Source organism: Callorhinus ursinus, unplaced genomic scaffold (assembly GCF_003265705.2).
Source record: "Callorhinus ursinus isolate GAN/ISIS: 27379988/994484 unplaced genomic scaffold, GSC_fseal_2.0 scaffold24, whole genome shotgun sequence".
NCBI lineage: Eukaryota > Metazoa > Chordata > Mammalia > Carnivora > Otariidae > Callorhinus > Callorhinus ursinus.
Genome location: NW_027397086.1, coordinates 30,038,040 through 30,059,859, shown reverse-complemented (window position 1 = coordinate 30,059,859; position 21,820 = coordinate 30,038,040). Strand labels below are relative to the sequence as shown.

General features: G+C 42.2%; 1 protein-coding gene across 2 annotated transcripts in view; it reads right to left on the bottom strand.

Moving 5' to 3' along the window:
- Positions 1-114: 114 nt before the first annotated feature.
- Positions 115-21,820, bottom strand: part of TSTD2 (thiosulfate sulfurtransferase like domain containing 2) — a 22,054-nt gene continuing 348 nt past the window's right edge. Inside the window, exons 2-10 of one of the 2 annotated variants that reach the window (XM_025888272.2) lie at positions 19,778-19,990; positions 15,710-16,023; positions 13,735-13,855; positions 8,377-8,502; positions 7,419-7,524; positions 4,057-4,175; positions 3,391-3,549; positions 2,781-2,919; positions 115-962 (exon numbers count right to left, since the gene is read on the bottom strand). In XM_025888272.2, coding sequence (XP_025744057.1) covers positions 625-962; positions 2,781-2,919; positions 3,391-3,549; positions 4,057-4,175; positions 7,419-7,524; positions 8,377-8,502; positions 13,735-13,855; positions 15,710-16,023; positions 19,778-19,942 — 1,587 coding nt within the window. In that variant the 5' untranslated portion in view covers positions 19,943-19,990 and the 3' untranslated portion in view covers positions 115-624. The remainder of the gene's footprint in view (positions 963-2,780; positions 2,920-3,390; positions 3,550-4,056; positions 4,176-7,418; positions 7,525-8,376; positions 8,503-13,734; positions 13,856-15,709; positions 16,024-19,777; positions 19,991-21,820) is intronic. The other variant, XM_025888273.2, reaches the window with a different exon arrangement.

Here is a 21,820-nt window from a genome sequence, read left to right as displayed (position 1 = left end):
GGATGGCAATTTTTTCCTGTAAAGGGGCCAAATTGCAGATATTTTCGGCTTTGCAGGTCTCTGTTGTAACTACTTAATTCTGCCATAGATCATATGTAAATGAACAGGTGGGGCTATTCCAATAAAACTTTATTTACAAAAGCAGAAGGCGAATCACATGCCATGGTCTGCAGATCCTGACTGAGTTTCTCAGGCTGCCAGAGATGAGGGCAGGAGTGGATGTAGGTGATGGTAGGTAGCAGGAGAGGCCTGCTTCTGAGGAGTCACCCTCCAGGGCTATAGCTTTCATGCTTTTGCCACCAGGATCACCAGGTCTGCTGACAAGACAAATGACTACTACCAGCCTGCTGCATGGCACAGAGAGGGCATGACCTGGTCACCAGGCTCAAGGCTCTCTCCCCCAGCAGCGTTGGGATCCTACACAGCTCACCTTTTTCTGTGCTCTGGCATCTTCTGAGTCAAATATCTCAGGTAAGTGGTCAGCACCCAACTCCCTCTTCCCGGCCCCTCTGAAGTTCAGGTGGCCAATATCGTACCCAGTTTACGATGCTGGCATGGCCAGCACTCAAGTTCAAGTTTCTGTTGCTGCAGCTCTGACACTCTCCAATGTGTGGTCACTGTGAACTAGCTTTGTGAAGGCCTAGGGAAATCCTGCTGCTGCCGCTCACGTGAGCATGGCCTGTGCTCACCAACACCCGGCCTTGGCCTGGGGCTCACAGGGAGGCGCACCTGCTGCGGCAGTTCGCTGGGTATGCGTGGCCGTCGGGCTGTACACTCACATTCCTCTTTAAAGCTGCTCTGGGTGGGACTCAAAGCCAGCCTCCTCCCTTTGTCTTGACATGTGACACAACAGGCTGTGAATCCTTGTCGTTGGCAAGCAGGGCAGGCCAAGATGAGCTGGCGGCACTGGGGAGTGGAGCAGAGTTTGTACTGGTCCCATGGGGCTCCACAGTATGAACATTCTGGGGAAGAAAGAAAAGCCCTAGTTCCAAACACATACATGTGTACCATGAAGACAGGTACTTCTCCAGGTCCTAAATATAACTCTTGGCACATCAGCTAATATACCCCGTTGGGCCTGGGAAGGTTTAAGTTAGTAAGTCTCCTGTCCTCTAATAAAAACTGTTCCCTCACCCCCACTATTTGTGGGAGGTGGGACATCTGGGAATTGTCTTCCTGATTCCAACATTCAGTGACCCATTTTTTTCTTTTTCCTATTTAGAAAACAGGTAGTTTTGTTTCTTCATTCCAAAGCTGGCCAACTACCCCTTAGTTCAGTGGTCTTTTTCCTTTAGATCATTCCCTTTTTCATGGGAGACAACATACGTGAATACAAATGATCCCACACCTATATTCAGCTTCTGCAGTCCACGCCCCTCCTCCCCAAGCCTGAAGTTCTGCTGTTGCTAATGGACACCTCGCCACTCGATTCCTAAAAGATTCTCATTATCTATTTTCTCAGCCCATGTTTCCTGGCCGACTTCCTGTTAGCACTGACAACATCATTCTTCAAGTCTCCTTAATTAGTATTAGCTAAGCTACCTTTGGGCCTTCTCTCTCGTCTTCACACTCACATGCAAGTACCCGTCAAATCCTGCCAACATTTCCTCAGTAACATTTCTCAAATCCACTATTTCTAGTTATTTATAATTTATACTCCATCTAGCTCCCAAAACAGATTTCGAGTGGCTTTCAATAAGAGACACAAATATAACGCCATTAAAATTAATAAAAAGATCACGAAGAAAGGGGAGAAGGCAATCATACTTAAATCTTATTCACTTATCACCCTGGTAATTCAGTCTTAGTCCCTGATCACAGGAGTTCTAGAAAATTATAAGAGCCACTAGGGTTGTCTGCCTATGACCTTTCCTGTTTGAAACTATGGCATCCAGGGGCAAGAGCCACTTTTCTTAAAAGATTATTTCCATCCCCCTTTTACTGACCTCATCTGACACTTGAGGACTTAAAATTACAATCAAACCACAGGCCTCTTGTGCATACCCTCTTGTGGCCACCCCTGCCTCTTGGACTGCCCCAGCCACCACTCAAAAGTACCTAACCTACCACATGTGTCTATAGACCTCGAGGTTCTTAAAATACATAGCATTACAAAGGAAACCGATTATATGGAAATACAAAATATCAAAACATTTTTAAAAACCTGTGATATAGTTAAGACATTATATTAACACATTAAATAAATAAGACAGGGGTGGAGGGCTAATAACTACTACTTTGAGACAATGATGAACAGAAATGCTATTTGGAGAAGTCTGCAGCAACTATAATATATGAAAATATTTTGGTTTCTGTTGATGACAAAGTCACTGGTGCATCTAACATTACTGATTTGTTGCTTACATTAACAATCAAAGGAAGTGCGACATATAGCGTGGGGTGGTGAAAATAAAGATATAATTATTTTCCCATCCAAATTCACACAGAACTGCCAAATTCTACAACTCCTGGTTAAGACCTTTGTTTCAGCCTATTAGTTCAACTCCCAGCAAGGAGGCAGAGCAAGTGACATCATCCCCACTGTAAAAGACTTGCCTAACTAAATAGGGAGGCTGGGACCCAGGACAGGCCTCCTGGTTCCTGGTCCAGGGTTTTGTCTGTTCCACTGTTGCATCTCCAACTCTGCTGGGAAATGGTCCTACTACGTTACTTCTTTTCCCTGTTTTCTTCACATAACCAGTACTGGCCTGCCTTCCAGAATGGTTCATAGAGAGAACATGCCTGATCATGAGTTTAGGGTCCAGCCTGTGCTGACCTACCTGACACTATATCACTGTTGTAGGATAAGGCATAACGCTCATCAAAAACAAACAACTTCCCTTTGTAGAAACCATTGGGAAACTCCTCCAGGTACTTGTGGATGCCACCCTTGAGCTGGAACACTTCCTTGCACACTCCCTGTGTGAGGAAAAATAAGGAAATTTGAGGAGACAGGCAAAGACTGGTAAGAAGCTCCACAGACGAGTGGCAGGTGATGAGAGCAGTCAGGGCCTTCACTAGATCCTGGGAAGCCCAGCTATTTTTGCTGCCCCCTAAATATAGAAAAACACCTGTTGGAACATGTAATGTGAATTTGTTCTTCTCAGGATCAAGCATAAGGATTAGGAAAAGGGAGAGGTTAACTAAGCTTTCCCTTCTGTACTTGATGAGGCTCTAAGACTGTGAAGTGCTTTCCCACATCTTGAGATTTAAGAACTTCAGATTTTGTACTTATAAACTCTATGCTGGAACGATTCAAGGGCAAAATAAATCCCTGGCGGGCTGGGGGTGGGAGGGGGGTGCTGTGGGGGGTGGAAAGTTCAACACATGCTGTTGGTGGAGCCTTCTTTACCTCCAAAGCCCGCAGTGCCCCCAAGGGTGTTAACTCACCTTGGCTTTGAGGTAGGCTGAACCCCGCTCACAACGGATGCCCCCAGTGCAGTACATCAGTACCTTCTTCTCTCTGAAAAGTTCTAGATTTTTGTCAATGTAGCTAGGGAAGTAACTGAATTTCCTGATGTCTGGGGCTAAGCAGCCCTGGAATCGTCCCTACGATATAGGAGAAGCAGAAGGAAGATTATCAGAAAAATATACCTGGTAAGAACAAAGCATGTGTCGACCCCGCTCAGAGCCCCTTGGCAAGGGAGCACTCACTACTAGCTGCTGTTCTCATCCTGCACTCTAATCTTTCAACTTCAAGATCTGGAACTCAGAAACAAGGCTGGTGGGCTCTGGGTCATCTTCCCAGAGTCCTTAGGGGAACTGGAGAGGCGGCCCAAAGTCAACTTTATAGGATCCTCGACACACATCAAAGGTAGGCACATGGGAGCCAAGAAGTACATTATGTGCGAAGACGTCTTTAATTCCTCTTTTCTTAGACTTTTTCACCAGATCCTGAGTTCAAAGGCTTGGGTTTTCTCCGAAGCTGTTAGCAGTGGGGGGAGATCTAAGTGACTTGGCCACAGGTAGGCATACACGCATCACTTGGCAAACATGCCATGATGTGGGAAGGGGGAACCTACCATTTCACTGAACTCACTTCTGGTCCTTACTTACTATTTTGCTTTCATAGAAGTTTCTGCAATCCAGTAGGATAGTATCATTTTGTTCTTCATTTGCCTGAGACAAAAATTCTTCTACTTCTTTATGAAATTCACCTGGGGATAAATGGATCCCTAAAACCAAACCAAAAATTTACTTAAAACAAGACAAAAACAAAAACCAAAACCCAATCACAGCTAGCCCAGCCTGATGACTTAGATGTTGCTCTGTTTCCTTCCACCCAAAACTTTTTTCATAATTGTAATTATGTCTGAAAATAACACTATCTGATGACCATGATGAAATTATTTAGTGAGTCCAGATAATCCTCACTTTCCTTCCTCCAAAGAGAAGCACTATGGAGACCTGGAGGTTTAGAAATGATTAGTCAAAGAATTTTCCATTCTCATACTTGGTCTAACCCAGTGGTAAAAGCCAGACAGTTGGGATCTAAATTGCCATGTGGGTTTGCTGGTCCATTATACAGCCAGCGTTCTATTTTCATTGTATGTGGAAGAGCCTAGGCATGTATGTGCCTGACTACAGGCTTTTGACTATAACACAAGTTCAAGGCTAAGAACCTCGACAGGCAGCTTAGAGTATAAATTTGTGGAATAAAGTTGGACTGTTCTTTATAAATACCAAAGAGTAAGAAGAATGTGTCTAAGTCTGTGTGCCTGAGTGAAAGAGAAAGGGTGGCAGGGGCTGGCGGTAGGAGTGACACATGAGAGAGCAGGGCAGGGGGAGAGAAGGAGGGAAAAGCTAAGGCAGGCAGGAAAGAAAGGAGGGGAAGAAAGGAAGTAAAATCCAGGGGGACTGAAGGGAGAGCACCTCAGTCTGGTGGGGTCCCTGGCCTTCTCAACTCTCTAGAATAGAAGTATTCCTGTGTCTTTGGAGGTCCAGACATCCCAGTTGCTTGTGAAGTCGGCAGTAGGGAGTAACCACCGCTCATGGACAGGGGCTCTGGGGATGGCAGTCACCACTCGTGGTAGAGCCTGATGGCACCAAAGGAACCTCATTCTGCTCAGAGGTGAACCCCAACAACCACCTGAAGCTGCCAAGTACCCAGGTGGGGCTGGAGGCCCCAGAGCATGGTCAAAGAATCTGGATTCCTACCCGCCCAACCCAGAATTGTAAGGCGAATGTAATGAGGCCAGAATTGATTTGTTATTATCACCTAATGACACGGTCACCAAAACGGGGGGGGGGGGTTGCAAAGGGAGGTTCAAAACTGTGATGAGAAGCATGGAAATCTGCTAAGATTTATACCGACAGGGTGCTATGGGGAACCAAACCTGTCCCCGATGCTGCTCTCCTGGTCCTGTGAAGGCCTGACTGGGCAGGGACTCGTAGGGGTATGTTTACAAGAGGTGCCTTCAAACAACGTGGTCCAAATGAGAGCAGCCCAGCATCGCCTGGAGCCCACTCTCCCCTAACCTCCCAAGCAATGGCCCATACCACCAAGAAAGAGCTCTTCCGTCACGTTGCTGAGGGAGGGACGCTGTGCGGACACGCTCCTTTGGGCCCTTCTCTCCTCGTGCAGGGCTCTCTGTTCCTGGATCTCTGCATCCTACTCCCGTTTCCCTCTGGCTTAACCCCTAGCTCTTGTGCCAATAGCTACATACTGGGAAGTGAACAGAGACAACCAGACTTTTGTGCTTCCTGATGAAAGAGGACAATACTACCTATCAGACAGTCTTGGGGGGGAAAAAGAAGGAAAGAAAGAAAAAGGAAGTCAAATCTGAATCCAACCAAGTCTCTGGATCTGAGGTATCTAACAGAATGGCCACTAGCCACATGGGGATATCAGGCTCCTGAAATGTGGCCGGAGATGTGCCAGAATAAGGGTGACACAGATCCAGGATTTCAAGCATTTAGTAAGCAAAAAAAGGTAAACTATCTCATTAGTAGTTTTTTACATTGATTACTCATGGAAATATTTTGGCTACATTGCATTGAAGCATATTATTAAAATGAATTTCTCATTTCCTTTTACTTTTGAAATGTGACTAATAAAAAACATAAAATTACGTATGTGCCTCACGTTAGATTTCTATTAGCACTGCTCTAAATCTAACTACCAATCTATAGGAAATACAGGGGTCAGAGGAGATGCAATCAGCTTTAGCCGGACTGTGGGAAACTCTATAGACAAAATGACCTAGTTCCTTCAAAAAAAAAACTGAAAGGGGAGGGGGGGAAAGGGAGGCAAAGATATAGGTTAAAAGAGACTTAAAGAGACACAGGGATCCATCACAATGAGTGGACCTTACCTGAATCCTAATAAAAACTTAAAAAATTATGAGATCCCCATGGGTATGGATTTCTTCAAATACGCTAACACACAATTCTAGAAAACACCATGTTCCTCCTTTGCTGATCTAGCCAATTTTAAATACTGGCTAGATATTTGATGATAAAGGAATTACTATTAAAGATGTTTTATTTAGATGTAATAATGGCTTTACAGTTATTTTTTTTAATGTTTATCTTTTAAAGGTCTCTACTAAAATATTTACGAAGGTAATGACATGACATTGGAATTCCCTTCAAAATAATCCAGGATGGGGGAAGGGGACAGGGTATAGAAGAAAGCTGGCAATGAATGAGTAATTGCTGAAGCTGTATGACAGGTATATGTGAATTCACTGTATTATTTTCTGTACTTTTTTTAACGTTTGAAAATTTTCATAGTAAAAAGCAAAACAAAAACATAAAACCCACCAAACAAATGTCTTTCAACCATCTATGGTAACCATGGGGAAGAAGGGGAAGATTCTAGAACACTTGCAAGCAAACTGCTCTGGATTTGAAAGCCACTTGCCTCCTGTAGCAAAAAGCCTGTGTGTTATTCAGTTGATGAACCATTTACAAGTAATAATTACACTCTTCCCAGATTGCTATCTTTGGAACAAGAAAACAACTTCTTGCCAAAACATCAGGAAGAATAAGAGCATTCTAAGGGATGAGTCTTCAATTACCATAAAGCCAAAGAGAAGACCAGTTTAAGCACTGAATAACTGACAGGCTAGCTACCCCAGAGCTATTTTCTTATAAGTATAATTAACACACAATGTTAAATTACCTCCAAGTATACAATAATTCAACAATTCTGTACATTACTCAGTGCTTATCATGACAAGTGTGCTCTTAATCCCCTTCACCTACTGCACCCACCTTCCCTCCAGCAACCACCAGTTTGTTCTCTGTACCTAAGATTCTTTTTTGTCCCTTTTTTCTTTGTTTCTTAAATTCCATACCCCAAAGCTATTTTAAAGAGCGGATTGTTGATTACTGTCTGACTTCCACGTTTGTCTCTATATCAAGTTTTGTCCCTCTGCAGAAAAGCAAAATTTTTCTTCTAAAAGCAAGCATACCAGGCTTCTTGTAGGAGATCTTATTGGGGCTGATCCCCATGGGCACAATTTCTTCAAATACACCAACACGCAATTCTGGAAAACAGCAAGCCCCTCCTTTGCTGGTCTAGCCAATAGGAAGCAAAACAGAACACAGTCTTACTCTCCCATCTTCGGATATAAGAAGACAAGTGCCAAATACAAGAATTATACCTGTTCTGTAATAATATGATAGCTGAAGTCTTAAGAAACCTGAAAGTAAGAACTAATGTTTTTAATGGGAAAAGGGAGTTAGGGCCTAAAATGTTTCAGATAATTCAACACTAATAAATATTTATTGCACACCTACCATGTACAGAAATGTTAACTTGAAAAGGTGTTTCTACGACTATAAGCATTTAACTATAAAACTGAAACACCACTGAGTGATTTCATTATATATATAGCTTTTGCTTTGGAGCAATGACCTTTCTTTCCCTACCACCACCAGCACTAACACTAGGTAACGTATTCCCCACCTTTATCACCTACTATGCTAAAGCACAAGGTGACTCAAACAAAGGAGCTCAGCTGTGAGAGCAACAGCTTTATCCCCCATATGGTATGAAGCGCTGGTCTTGTAATTCCAGGTTTACTAAAAACAAAGTGATGCCCTGAAATAGCCAGGTGGTCCCTCAAGTGAGCAAACATATCTAAGTTTAGAGCTAGATTGTGCAAACTGTCATGTCTTTATTCTACAAGAAGGGAGACTGAAATCCAAGAGGGCATTAACTTGCCCAAGACCACATGGCGACTTCGTAAAGAACTGGAATGCGCATGCTCCTTTGACTGCACTGCCTCGCAGCCTACTGGGGGAAGGGTGTTTATCTGGCACTGCTTCTTTCTCCACACTGCTCTCCTCTTCAGGGCCTAGAGCAGGAAGAGGCACTGAGGCAGAAGCAAATGGCTCTAAATCCATTTTATTTTCAATTTCTCTTACCTTAAAATCATCCTCACACATATAATCCTTAAACAATGGGCAGGAAAGCATGACTTCCACATAGAGTCTGGTGGCCAGTTTGCTTCCACCAACTGTCCCATTGATTCCTTCTGTAGCAATTCGAACCTGGGACACAAGATGGTGAGAGAAAGGAAATGCAGCCTGTTCTTAGCTTAGTTTAAATCTTCCCGGGGCAGAACAGGCTTGTGTGTGTCCATGAGTTTGATGGGAAAAGCCGAGACACAATAAAAAGCGTTACCACATGAAGATACTTATAGCTTTCTAAAATGGCACTGCCCACCGTCCAGACAAGGTACTCAACAGATGTGCACTAGACCAGAGAATGGAATGAATGAAACTTCTGGAAAGCCCCATTTGCTGTCCAAAGACCAAAGAAATAAATTTCGAGCTTAACCTAAATCCAGGTCAGCAGATCTAGGATCGAGACTCAGCTTTGCCACTTACTTGCTGTGTGGCCCTGAGAAAATTAACTTACTTCTCTGAACCCCAATTTCTCACCTTGATAACACAGAGATAGGAGACAACCAACAATGAAGAGGACTGCTGAGGAGGTATTACCCAAGTCAGAGCACAGCTGAAAGCCGGAATGTATGTGAGTTCACCTCTGCACAGCGTTTGCGGGGAAGCACACGACTGCAAACCCACCCACTGGAATGCAAGTTCCATAGCGGTATGTGTCTCTGTTGTTCACTGCTGCATCACCAGTGCCTAGAACAGTGCCTGCCGGGTAGATACTCCATTCATATTTGTTGAACAAATAAATGTATATCCATTTTAGAGACTTTTTGGCTTATCAAACGCTGTAGTCTCTTTGAAATGCGTCAGTGGCTAGGGTACTTTAGAACCTGGGTTGAGGCCCCTGCCTTAAGAGGCAATGCTCAGGGGGGCCTGCAAAGTTACTTGTCTTGGCACTATAAAACCCTGTGGATGAGTTTACAGATGGATCACCTTTAGAAGGAGCTGAGCTCTCTAGAGCAAAGTGCTAGAGAGAAAGGACAACACTCTAGTATCATGGTACTCTATGGAAAGAGAGGTCCTGTATTGTTACTACCACTTATAAATACATATATCTACCAATGCATTAGAATTTGAAAAATGTAAAAGGCTGTCCTTTTTCAGGGCCCAGAGAAGATACTTTATTTGCTGCTCAGTTGATCCTTTAGGGCACGGATATAAATGGTATTCAAATGGTATTCATTTCATAAGCCAATGCCAACTCACTAGTAGTGGCTAGCCAGAGTTCCATGATGAGGATTCTGGATCACATTCAGGCTCCTTGAGAAAGTACTGCAATCTGATAAAGCCTGTTCTGGGCATGGGAGAGGAAAGTAGAAAGAATATGCCATCTCTGCTGTACAGACTACTATCCTACCAACCAATTTCTATTTTTTCAAGGGTCTACACAGAAAAATAGAGGTGAACCAAAGTGTCAGGAAATCTACACTAAAACTGTTTTTTGACTGTGGCAGATAAAGTACATACTTCTATGTAACTGTCTTCAGGATAGGCTAGCAGATTCTTTCCTATGTTATTTTAATCTCAAAACCCAAATAAAGGACAAGCACACCTAATCCCTATATCGCTGGGGGAGAGCAATCTCTAAACTCATACACTACTAGACTTTCAATCCCTAAGATTGTTCAAGACAAACCTTCAAAGTGGCTCCCTGGTGAGGAAGGCCTTATACCTCAGGGATGGAGAGCAATAGTTAGCATTTGTTGAGCACCTACTATGATAGAGGAGCTTTATATTATAATCCTGAAAGGTAGATATCATAATCTCCATTTGACAGAAAAGGAAACAGAAGCTCAGAGAAATCAAGTAGCTTGCCCAAGGGCACAGAGATGGCAGGTAGTAGATCTGGGATTCAAAGCCAGATATTACTCATTCCAAATCATGCAATTTCTCCCTTCCAGAGCCTTCAATGTGTCCCCTCAGGTTTCTTGAGGCAAAAAGGAACATGTACCAATAGGAATCAGAAACTTCTTTCTAGAATTTTCAAGTTCTCTTCTTTCTCTACCTAAATGCCAATATTCTGCCAAATCTCCCACCAGCAGAAAAGTACCTCAGTAAACTGGGCATGTATCACTGAAGCCCAAGGATTTAGACCAAGATGCAGGCAGGTGCTGCCACCTTGTGGGTAGGACCCTCATTGCTAATTCACCTCAGGCTGGGCTAAGAATAAAAATCTGTCCCCCAAACAAGGAAAGAGATTGATTTCATATTTTGTACATTCAGGTTCACTGTGAGAACATCCATCTTTCAGGGTGTTCTCTAAATAGAGGTGACAATAAATGTAATTCATTCCAGGGGCACCTGGGTGGCTCAGTCAGTTAAGTGTCGGACTCGATTTTGGCTCAGGTCTTGATCTCATGGTTGTGAGTTGGAGCCCCATGTCGGGCTCCACACCGGACGTGGAGCCTACTTTAAAAAGTTTTTTAAAAAGGTATTCATTCCACAAATGTTTACTACTTTTTTTTTTTTTTTTACTATGCGCCAGGAATTGTGTTAGGAGTTAAGGCTCTAGCAGTTAAAAAAAAAAAATTAAAAAAAGAGTTCTTGCCCTCTTAGAGCTTACAGACTAGGGAGGGTCACAGATATTAAGAAAAAAGTTACAAAATGACAAGAGCTATGAAAAATAACCACAAGATGCTATGCTAGAGCATACTGGGAAAAGTGAACTTAGACTAAAGGTCAAGAAAGTTCTCTTTGAGGAAGTATCATTGAAACTGAGAACTGAAGATTGAGTAGAAATTTTACAGGTGAAACTGAGTGGGTATGTGAGAGTTCCTTGAAGAGAATTTGCATGGAAAAAAAGCCCAAAGATACAAAAAAAAAAAAAAAAAACACACACAAAACCTTTGTGGGCTCCAAAAAACTGAAAGACTGTGCATGTTGCTGGAGTATGGGGAGTGAAGAATGACATCAGGTAGACAGAAGAGGCAGGAAGGGGCAAATCATGCAGGAACCTAAGGGTATGGGAAGGATCTGGGCTTCACTCTAAATGCAGTGACGGCCACTGAGAGATTCTGAGCAGCAGTGTTTAATTCACCTCTTAAGATGATTCCGTCTGCAGGGTAGAGAATGGGTTAAATGGCAGACAAGGACAGAACAAGATGGTTTAAAAGCTACTGAAGTGGACGAGAGAGTGGTCTCAGGTGGTGGAAGGGGACGGGGAGTGAATGGAGGCAAGGGATATTGTAGAGGGTAGAAAGGGCAGGACGTGATAATGAACTGAATGAGGTAAAGGAAGCTTTTGGCACCATCTTTTAGGAAACATGGGTGTGGAAAACATCACTGATCAAACGACTGCCTCGGGGACTTAAAACATCTGTGGAAAAGAATAGGCTTAAGATAGTACAGTGCCCATTCCCCAAGGGGACCTCAGAATGAACCTAGTTCATTTCCTTTTAAGTTTACAAAACTATATCATCTCTCGTTCTGTTTTTACATATATATGTTTGTATGCAGATACGTATATGCATATATAAATCTATGTCTGTGTGTGTGTGTGTGTGTGTGTGTATGTAATCATCAAGAATGCTTTAGAAAAGGAGCGCCTGGGTGGCTCAGTTAGTTAAGTATCCAACTCTTGATTTCTGCTCAGGTCATGATCTCAGGGTTGTGAGATGGAGCCCCCCTAACTCGCTCTCCCCCGCCCCCGTCCCCACCTTTTTGTAGAGAGAGAAAGTGAGCTCCTGCACGGGGGCGGGGTAGAGGGAGAGGGAAAGAGAGAATCTTAAGTACATCCCACACTTAGCGCAGAGCCCATCATTGGGCTCAATTTCACAACCCTGAGATCACAACCTGAGCCAAAATCAAGAGTCGGACACTTAACCGACTGAGCCACCCAGGTGCCTCACCTCCCTTTAAAAAAAAAGAAAAAAAGAATGTTTTAGGAAAATAAAAACCATCCACAGTCTTATCATGCAGACATAATCATGATTAACATTTTGCTATCTACTACCTTCCATCTTTACACACAAACACTTGTGGTTTTGTTACGAACAAAATATATTCAGTCCTTTATTCAACACTCCCTGAATAGTTATTGTCTGCTATGTGCCAAGCCCTGTTCTAGCACTAAGAATACATCAATTAATTAAGACAAAGTTCCTGTCCTCACCAAGCTTTTATTAGGGAGACAGATTGTAACAAATTAAACAAATATTATACTTTCAGATGTTAACAAATTCATTGATACTCTCCGAGCAGAAGGAGGTGATAAGATTTAGAGAGAGGACCACTTTGGATCAGAGTTCTGAGGAGATAAGATGTATGCAGGCAGAGATCTGAAGTGAGGGATGAGCCAAGCAAAGATCTAGGGGGAAAGCATTCTAAAGAGAAGGAAAAGCAAATGTTAACACCACCAACTGGTAAAAGACCCTGGCATGTTCTAGGAAAATTAAGAAGCAACTTGGAATCATACTGTATGTATAGTTCTGTGAATTTTTTTCCAGCTAACATATCAAGAACATTTCCTAATGCCAGGGGTCAGCAAACTGCATCTGCTTCTGCATACAGTTTTATGGGGACACAGCCATACCTATTCTTATACCTATTGTTTATGGTTGTTTTCATGTTACAATGGCAAGGCTGAGTAGGTTTTGTTTGTTTAGGAAACATATAATTTATTAGATGGACTTAAAAATCAACAAAATCAGGGGTGCCTGGGTGGCTTAGTCCGTTAAGTGTCCGACCCTTGGTTTCAGCTCAGGTCATGACCCCGGGGTTATGAGATTGAGCCCCACGTCAGGCTCCGTGCTCAGTGTGGAGTCTACTTGGGGTTCTCTCTCCCTTTCCCTTTGCCCCTCCCTCCACTCACACTCTCTCTCTCTAAATAAATGAAGTCTTAAAAGAATCAACAAAATCGATTTTAGACACTTCTTGAATACAGACTATAGGAATTTTCTACCAAAGAACAGCATATCTAGCAGTCAAGATCATAAAGTTTTACACTTTTTGTTTTTAAACAATATACAACGGCTAGACAATTGATAAGAAACATTGCATAATTAACCCAACTGTATCTTGTTATAATTTCTTCACAATTCCACAATTTTAGGGTTTAATAGAAGCAGGAGTGAGTAGTTTTTGTGCAAAGCCTAAAATACTCACTATTTTGCTCTGTAAGAAAGTTTGCTGACTCTTAGTCCATTAAATACTGTCATAAAAGGCAATGCTAATAACTGTTTGGTAGTCTACTTAAAAGCCTTGTAGGATTTCTCGGACTTCTAAGAACCTAACAGTGAATCCTTTTTGTCTCCAGCACAGCCTCTGTAATCCAAACTGGAGACAAGAGGAGTCCCACGAAGGATGGGGTGTGAGAGGTGTTACCTTGCCCGTGAGGGACAGGTGTTGACACAGAGCTGTCTGCCAGGCACACACCCAGTGGGGGTCCTCCAGGTCACGGTAGCAGTAATAAAGTAGCACCTCTCCTCCATCACTGCCCTGGCTGCTAGAAGAAGAAAACCACAGGGAAAAGCATCTGAGTCACTGGCATAAAGAAGCCACAATTCACAAAGTATACCCAGGCGATGTCAGAGGGAAGGCCGAGATGGAGCTGAACTTTGTTCTGAAATAAGAAGCAACTCCTGTCAGTATTTGCTCTGAAGAAGACATTATCTGCACCCAACTTACTTTACAAAAGGTGAGTTTACTCTGATTTCCTCATTTCATCATCATATAAGGTTTCACTTCCATTTTTTTCATGTAATCCTCTTAACCATGAAAAGGATTATTATTATCCCCACTTTAGAGCTGAGTAAACCAAGGCCAATTCCTCCCAGGTGAGTCAGCTACAGAGTGACAGTCAAGACTCAGACAACAGTCTTCTGAACCTAGAATCCATACTCTTTCTGCTGCACTGTGCTGTCTTATACTTACTAGTCCTGGGACCTGGGCAGGTCTCTTATCATCTCTTAGACTGATTTCCTCATCTGTATGACCAGAGAAGTGAAATAAACTGCATTTCCCACTTATGCTCTGAAGCTACTCTATGAAATTACATGTTGGCGAAACCCTGCAGACAGTATCTCCCTCGTTAAGAATCTCAGTGAAAGCCCCTTATCTATTGAAGGCTCTGAAAAGTCCTCCAATAAAGGACATTTTAAGCCAGTGCTTCCCAACCTTACTTGTCTTTAGCAGCTCTTTTCAATACCTGTTAGCATCCTTCAGAACTGGTGTTGCATAGAACTTATTTTAGAGAATGCTCTGGTAGATGATAATTAAGGTCCCATCCAACTCTGGAATCTGACACTCTCATCAATATCCTCATCATATTGCAGGGAAGACTCTCCTCTGAAACTGTGTCTATTTTAGAACCTATTTTCCTTTCTCTGAACTGCTGTAACAAATTATGATCTGCACCACACAATTTAACTGATCATTAGGTAGCCTGCCTCATATCATCTGCTAATTGTTTCATGTATCCTTTGTTTCTCTCACTAGAAAGCAAATTCCTTAAGGCACAGGGCTGTACAGAGACAAAAAGGCCATGTTTGTGCAGCATCTTGTAGTTCAGCAATGCTCTTACCATCCCCATTTTATATAATTCATATAGTAACACTGTGTGGTAAGCAGGGCAGGCATCATTATTCCTACTTTAGAGGTGAGGAAATAAAGGTACCAAGAGTTTGAGTGACTAGCTCAATTCTGAATCCAAGTTCAATTCTCCAACTTGCTCCTTTTTCTTGGTAAACAACGGGAATATATAACAATATATATAATTTGGTGAGTTTTTCAAAGGCAGGGGAAACTGAATACTAATGACAAAAGTATATCAAATTTGGACATTTTCTATTGACCAAATAGTTCAGAAATTGCTTAAAACCAGAAATTTGTCCTCTAGAATCCTGTCACATAATTTGGTGAGTTTTTCAAAGACAGGATCTAAACTTCTAATCCTATGCCCCAGTTCTAAAAGTTAACATCCTTTCTAAAACATACTCAACTCAGAGAACATTTGGTAACAAAAACCGTTTTTTAAGCTCTAATGTTATTCAGGGTAGAGGGATCATTAACATTTCTGAGCCTTCCAATTTCTCTCTGAAAAATAATACAATGTTCTGTTCATTACCTCTCCCTAGAGAAGATTAGATGTAGCCTTCCACGGAACGTAGTGAACGCTGCAGCTGCGTGGGTACGTGCTACTGCTTCTGGGATACACAGTATGTGGTTACTGGCCTCACTTAGGCCCATAGAGAAATTCTGTGCCTTAAAGATCTTGCCATTTTCCTGGCTAGGTAGTGGTGTCTCACTGTGACTGGAAAAACTTTTAAAATTAAATCAAAGTACAGAATGAAATTCTTACCTTATCAGCTCATCAGGGCTAAAGCAGCTTATATCAGGGAGCCAAGCAGACACTTCACGATTATAGGTAAAGTACTCTTTTAGAGGGTTCCTACTGTCTTCAGACTTAAGGCTCTTTGAGGTGTTCGGTGTCACAGCCAGCTGCTTTAACACAGAAGCAGTCTGGTGGCAAATCTCATCAGCATGTTGTATTGCCACATGTCTGTGGATGCTGATCCGGTCTCTGAAGAGCTGTTGACAGCATTTCCACCATTTTTCTTTACATTCAAAAGGACGTGCTGGAACTTCTTTGGTTTTGACGAAAAGGGCAAATGCCTGCAATTACATTTCAAATATGCCACCATTAACCTTAATTTTAAAGTTGGCAGAAGTCTTGGTGAATCCCTTATATTATCTTTCCACATGGGTTTCTAGTTTTATGTCCTATTTTTCTACAGAAGAACTTCCTGAGAGTAACAGTTTTCTTCGTAAACTTTTTACCTCAATCTAAAATTTGTTAGGGATTGGTCTTAAGGAAAGGCTTGAATTTCAGACAACTATTAGTAAAACATTACAAACAACACTATCAGTCATTTCTTAAAAGGAAATGGTCAAGGAAATTATGGAGCATACTTAATATGGAATATTGAGGAGCTAGTTTTAAGTCATGTGGGAAAATATTTATGATATAATGTTAAATGAAAACAATGGATCAAATTTGCTTATATGACGTAATCTCAACTACATTAAAAAGTGCACTGAAAAAGACTGGAAAGAAATATAGCAAGATGTTTTGACTTGTTTCCTGGAAAACAATTTTATTGCTTTTATGAAAATGATTTATACTCATTGTTTAAAAAAATTAAACAGAAAACTATGGATGTACCATAATTCTCTTAACCAATTCCTAACTAATGGCCATTTTTTTGTTTCCAATATTTGCAATTATAAGCAATGTTGAATGAGCATTCCATGCATACATCTTTCTATACCTCTTTAACCATCTACTTTAAATAAACATCTAGAATAAAACTTTTGGGGCGAAGAAACATGAAACTTAAAATTGTGATAAACACTGACTTCCAGAAAAATCGTACCCGTTTATATGCTCACCAACAAGGTGACATTTTATCCACATCATCAAGTTTTATCAGCATTTAATTTTTATTGTCAATATTTTTAGTGTTGACCTGAATACAAGGCAAAAGAGATATATTGTTTTTATCTGCATGTCTTTGATTGTAAGGCTGAATATTTTTTCATATCAATTCCTTGTTCTTGTATCTGTTGCCTATTTCTCTACTGTGGCATTTATTTTCTTCCTGATTTGTAAGTGGTTTTAGTGACCTTTTGTTGATCATAGTTATCACAAATTTGTTTCCCAGTTGGTCATGTTTTTCAACTTTGTGGTATTTTTGATGTACAAATAGAGGCTGAATGGGATCTATGATTATCAGCCTCTCAACAATTGTTCCTTTCTGGTCTAATGGGGAGGGAGGTATTTATATATACCTCTGTGTGTGTGTGTGTGTGTGTGTGTGTGTGTGTGTGTGTGTGTGTGTTCTAACTTCTTTAATGCATCTGGAGACTACTGTAAAGCATCCAAACATAGGCACTCTAAGCCCTGGTAACATATGAAGCACCACTGTGGGACCATCCTCTAGCACACAACTGTATCTGGACTGTCCCAGACTGAAGCAGCAGGAAATTACACTGGAGAGCATTTTTTAGACTTTCTTGACGTTAATCCTTCCAAATGGGAAAAAAGTTAAAAAGAGAGAGAGAGCATGTACGTCAACGTAAGTGCTTCTTCATGTTAAACTTCGATTTTCGAATCTTACCTGGTCTTTTAAGGCCTCGTGACCAAGGCACTGAGGGCCCAGCAGCAGTTAGGGCCCACGTGGAATCTGTTCAAGGAAAGACAGACCAGGGCCAGGATGGCAGCTCGGAGGTGGGGGAGGCATACAAGGGGAAGGCAGGCCCTGGTAGGGAGGCAGCTTGGCAGGGCAGGTACACCGAGTACATACAGGAGAATAAGCAAGTAAGAAAAGACACTGGGGCCAAGAGGACCAGGCCAAGTCTCATCAAATAGGGAAGTTACGAATACGGGGAAGGGAGAGTTAGGACAAACTCTTGTGAGGCTGGAATGGAACTGAAAGCACTGATGATGTGCTCGTGGTGTGGTTACTATTGAGATGGTAGTAAATACAGAAGTATATGCACAGTACATACAAACATTTGTGTATTCATCTATGTATCTCCCTATGCCAGAGGTCCTGGGAGAGGCAACACTTAGTGGCAGTGAGCTTCCCGAGCCTCCAGGTTTTGCTTTTTGACAGTCCTCTGCTAGAAGGAACCAGAGCTCCTTGAAGAAATGTCTGATTCCAAGGACAGGTCAGGAAAAATACAAGATAAGCCTGGAATACCTTGTTGAGTCAGAAAGTGAGGAAATGCTCAAAGAGTGATGGGAGCAAGTCAAAAGGATATAGATACTAGCTTGAAAGGGCTCCCAGCCAAATCTGAGATGATGTGAGCATCAAAATAAATAACAACATAATGGACTATAACTCCACAAATAAAATGTAATGTGAGTCCACACAGAAAGAAATAAATTGGGAGAAGAGAAAGTTCTTCCTTAGAGCAGAATGCCAAACACTAAGTCTAGAAGGAACACAGAAATTAGAAAATCAAGAAAATCACCCTTTGGCAACCATCACAGTATCAACTAAGCAAAGAAACATCAAAGAATCTAAAACTAGTAGATGAAAGTTGGATGAGGAATAAGATAATTACACCGTCTCAAAGCATTCCCCCCCCCAAATACTGAGTAATTAAAAGGGAAAAAAATAATAATTTTATAGCAGAAAAATCCGACAGACACTCCCTTAATCAAGTAACCAAAGTTAACATTCCCAGTAATGGGACAAATTGCTACTATGAACCACCTGATAGATTGTAGCCACGTGAACACAGCATCTCTTGTGGGATTCTCTTGTTGATAAAAGCACTAATCTGAATCTTAACTGTAAGGAAACATGAGTGAAAATCAAGCAAAGGGATATTCTACAAAGTAACTCATGAAATCTTCAAAGATGTCATGGTCATGATTTCAAAGGAGAAAAAATGAGAGTGCTCCAGACTGAAGAAGATATAAGACGTGACAACTCAATGTAACATGTGACCCTAGAGTGGATCTATAAGAGCCATTTGGGACACTTGATGAAATATGAATGGAGCCTATGTGCAAAGGGGATATGAGGGTCCTCTATACAATTCTGGCAACTTTTCTCCAAGTCTGAAATTATTGCAAAATAATATTTGAAAAAACCTTTCTGTACCCTTTGGGTTTCATTTTCAAGGACATCAGTGTGAGATGAGAGCAGAGGGGTGGTGGGTAAGAAGTTATAAGCAGAGACATCTATTCTTCATTGACATGAAGCCAACAAAAGCTAACTGCAGAAGGACAGCAGACTGGAGGTAAGAAAACTAAGTCTCAGTTGCATGTCCTCAGGTCATTTTCCTTCCTATGAGCTTCAAGAGGACAAGGTTTGAGTCAATGATCTCTGAAAAAAGGATAAATGGCATAGAAGAGCAGCATATCATTATGACCTCCCATTATAATCCAATCCCAACTGTCCTCAGTAAGCTTGCACAACCATTCTGGGCTGTTCTAGCCTTCTCCTAAACCAAGAGAACCCAGCCAACTAGATCAGATCAGGAGTCTTACATGGCCACTACCCCTCTGCCTGTCTGTTCTCCTTATGACAAGGTCTCCTGGGTTCCTGTGATTCTAACCCTGGATGGGAAAAGGAACCCAGCCCACCTGTCTAGGATCTGTCCTCAAGTACTCAACCATAAGTGTTGCATAGCTACACCTTGCCCATGATTCTTCTTTGCCCGGCACTGACTTAAGATCATTGGATCATGACCCTGACTAGAACTTACCTTGAACATGGCAGCAGCCTCCTGTCTCACTAACCCTCTACTCCCTGGAGGAAAACCCTGATGATCGATGAGCTACTAATAGATGTATCTGAGTTAACTATACATACACAATCCTGAAACATCAAGTGCAATACAGCAATTTTACCTTTTTCTTGGCAAACGAGTATTTCTTCTTTGTACTGACATCTAACTCTGCTTTGAGTCCGCTACTGGGATTGATAAGCCTTGTGTCTTTTAAATCTAGGTCTGAAAATCTTAAAACACAGGCCTCCAGGTCATCTCCTTGGTCTGGTGAAGTGAAAGAAGGCATCTGGTTTGGTTGCAGTAGTGGGACAGGTTCCTTTCAGGGATCTATCTCCTAGGAAGCAAGGGAGAAACAACAATGTCAGTCTTTGCTACTTGAAATAAATTTGAAACAAATCAATCAGGCAAATGAGCATGGGCCCAGCAGCCCAAGCCATCATAAAGCAGTGAAAGAAACAGAAAAAGTCTCTGTTTTCTTGGAGTTTATATTCCAGTGGGGAAAGAAAGAAAGTAAATAAATGAATATATTGATAAAATTTTAAAAAGTCAGATAGGAAAAAGGGCCACGAAGACAAAAAGCAGGGTAGGGAGTCAGGAGTGACGGAGGGGCTCTTAAAAACAGAAAGTAGGTAAAGTCTTTCTGAGGCGGTAGCATTTGAGCAGAAACCTCAATTAGGGGTTAGCCCTGCAAACATTTAAGGTAAATGATACCAGAAAAGCACCAGGTACAACCAAAATCAACCAAGCTGTGTGCTAGTACCTTCAGTTATAAACACTTTGTTCTTTTTTGTCCTTTAATTTTAGAGCTGTTCAAATTCCATTCCTTAGATGACATAACAACCAAGAAAGCCCCATTTTAATAAACAGAACAAATATAAAATAATCACGAGTATGGCCAAATCTTGTCAAAATGGACATATTACCAACCCCATTCGAGCCACCATCATTTTTTTTTTATTTGAGACAGAGAGAGAGAAAGCCCGTGCACAAGAGGGGAGGTGGGTCAGAGAGAGAGGGAGAAGCAGGCTCTCCTCCAAGCAGGGAGCCCACGAGGCAGGGCCCGATCCCAGGACCCCAAACAGACGCTCAACCAACTGAGCCACGCAGGCGCCCCAAGCCACCATCGTTTCTTGACTGAATTATTGCAATAGCCTAACTGCCCTCCTCCCCAGAGAGTCCAAAGACTTCTCAACATACTCTGATGAAGTCCAAACTCCTTCCAGAGCCCCTCCCACCACCACCTCTCCTCTCTTCTACTACTGTCCCTTTGATCACTCTTCTGATTGCACTATGTCTGTTCATTCCTGAATGTTATCACTGGCACCAAGAAAGCAAGGGTTTTCCTTTGTTCACCTCTGCATTCTTAGCACTGCCTGGTGTACAGGAGATGCTAAATGTCAATAAGTACAATAGTTGTTGAATGAAATAAACAACCATTGGGTAGCCAGGAAAGGCTTCACTAAGGACTTGATGTTTGACCTGAGACCTAAATGACAAGGAGCCATCCATGCAGATTTAGGAACAGAGGCAAAGGAAACGGTACAAATTCCTCAAGTGGGAAGAAGCTTGCCTTTTAGAGAAACAGGAAAAAAGAACGGATGCAGGACAGTGATGAGAGAGCACAGCCCTGTAGGTCAGGGTATGGAGTTTGCAATGCAAAATAACTGGAGTGTTGTAAACAAAGGCGTAACGTGGTCTGATTCTGAATTTATCTTGAAAGTAGAGCTGGCAAGATTTAGACAGACTTAAGAAGTGAAGGAAAAGGAGGACCCAAGAATGACTCCTACCTACACTTTTGGATGAAGCAATCAGATGGATGGTGTCATTCACTGAAATGGGTATGACTGACAGAGGAATAGGTTAGGACAGGAGAGTGAAACAAGAGTTCCAGTTAGACGTGTGGAATTTCAGTGACCACGGACGAGGCTGTCAGAGAAGCAGGTGTGGTGCTCATCAGAGACGTCAGGGCAGGGCATGTTCATATCCATGTAAACGGGGACCCAATACTGAAAACATTACTAAAGCAATCACCTGTTCCTTCCCAAACAACAACTGAGAAGGGTGAAGGGTAGGATGACGACCCGAGAGTAACCCCGTGGCAGGAGGCTCACGTTCAGGCAGGTCTTTCAGTCCCAGGGGCCACAAGCGCGGCGCCGCCCCCCCC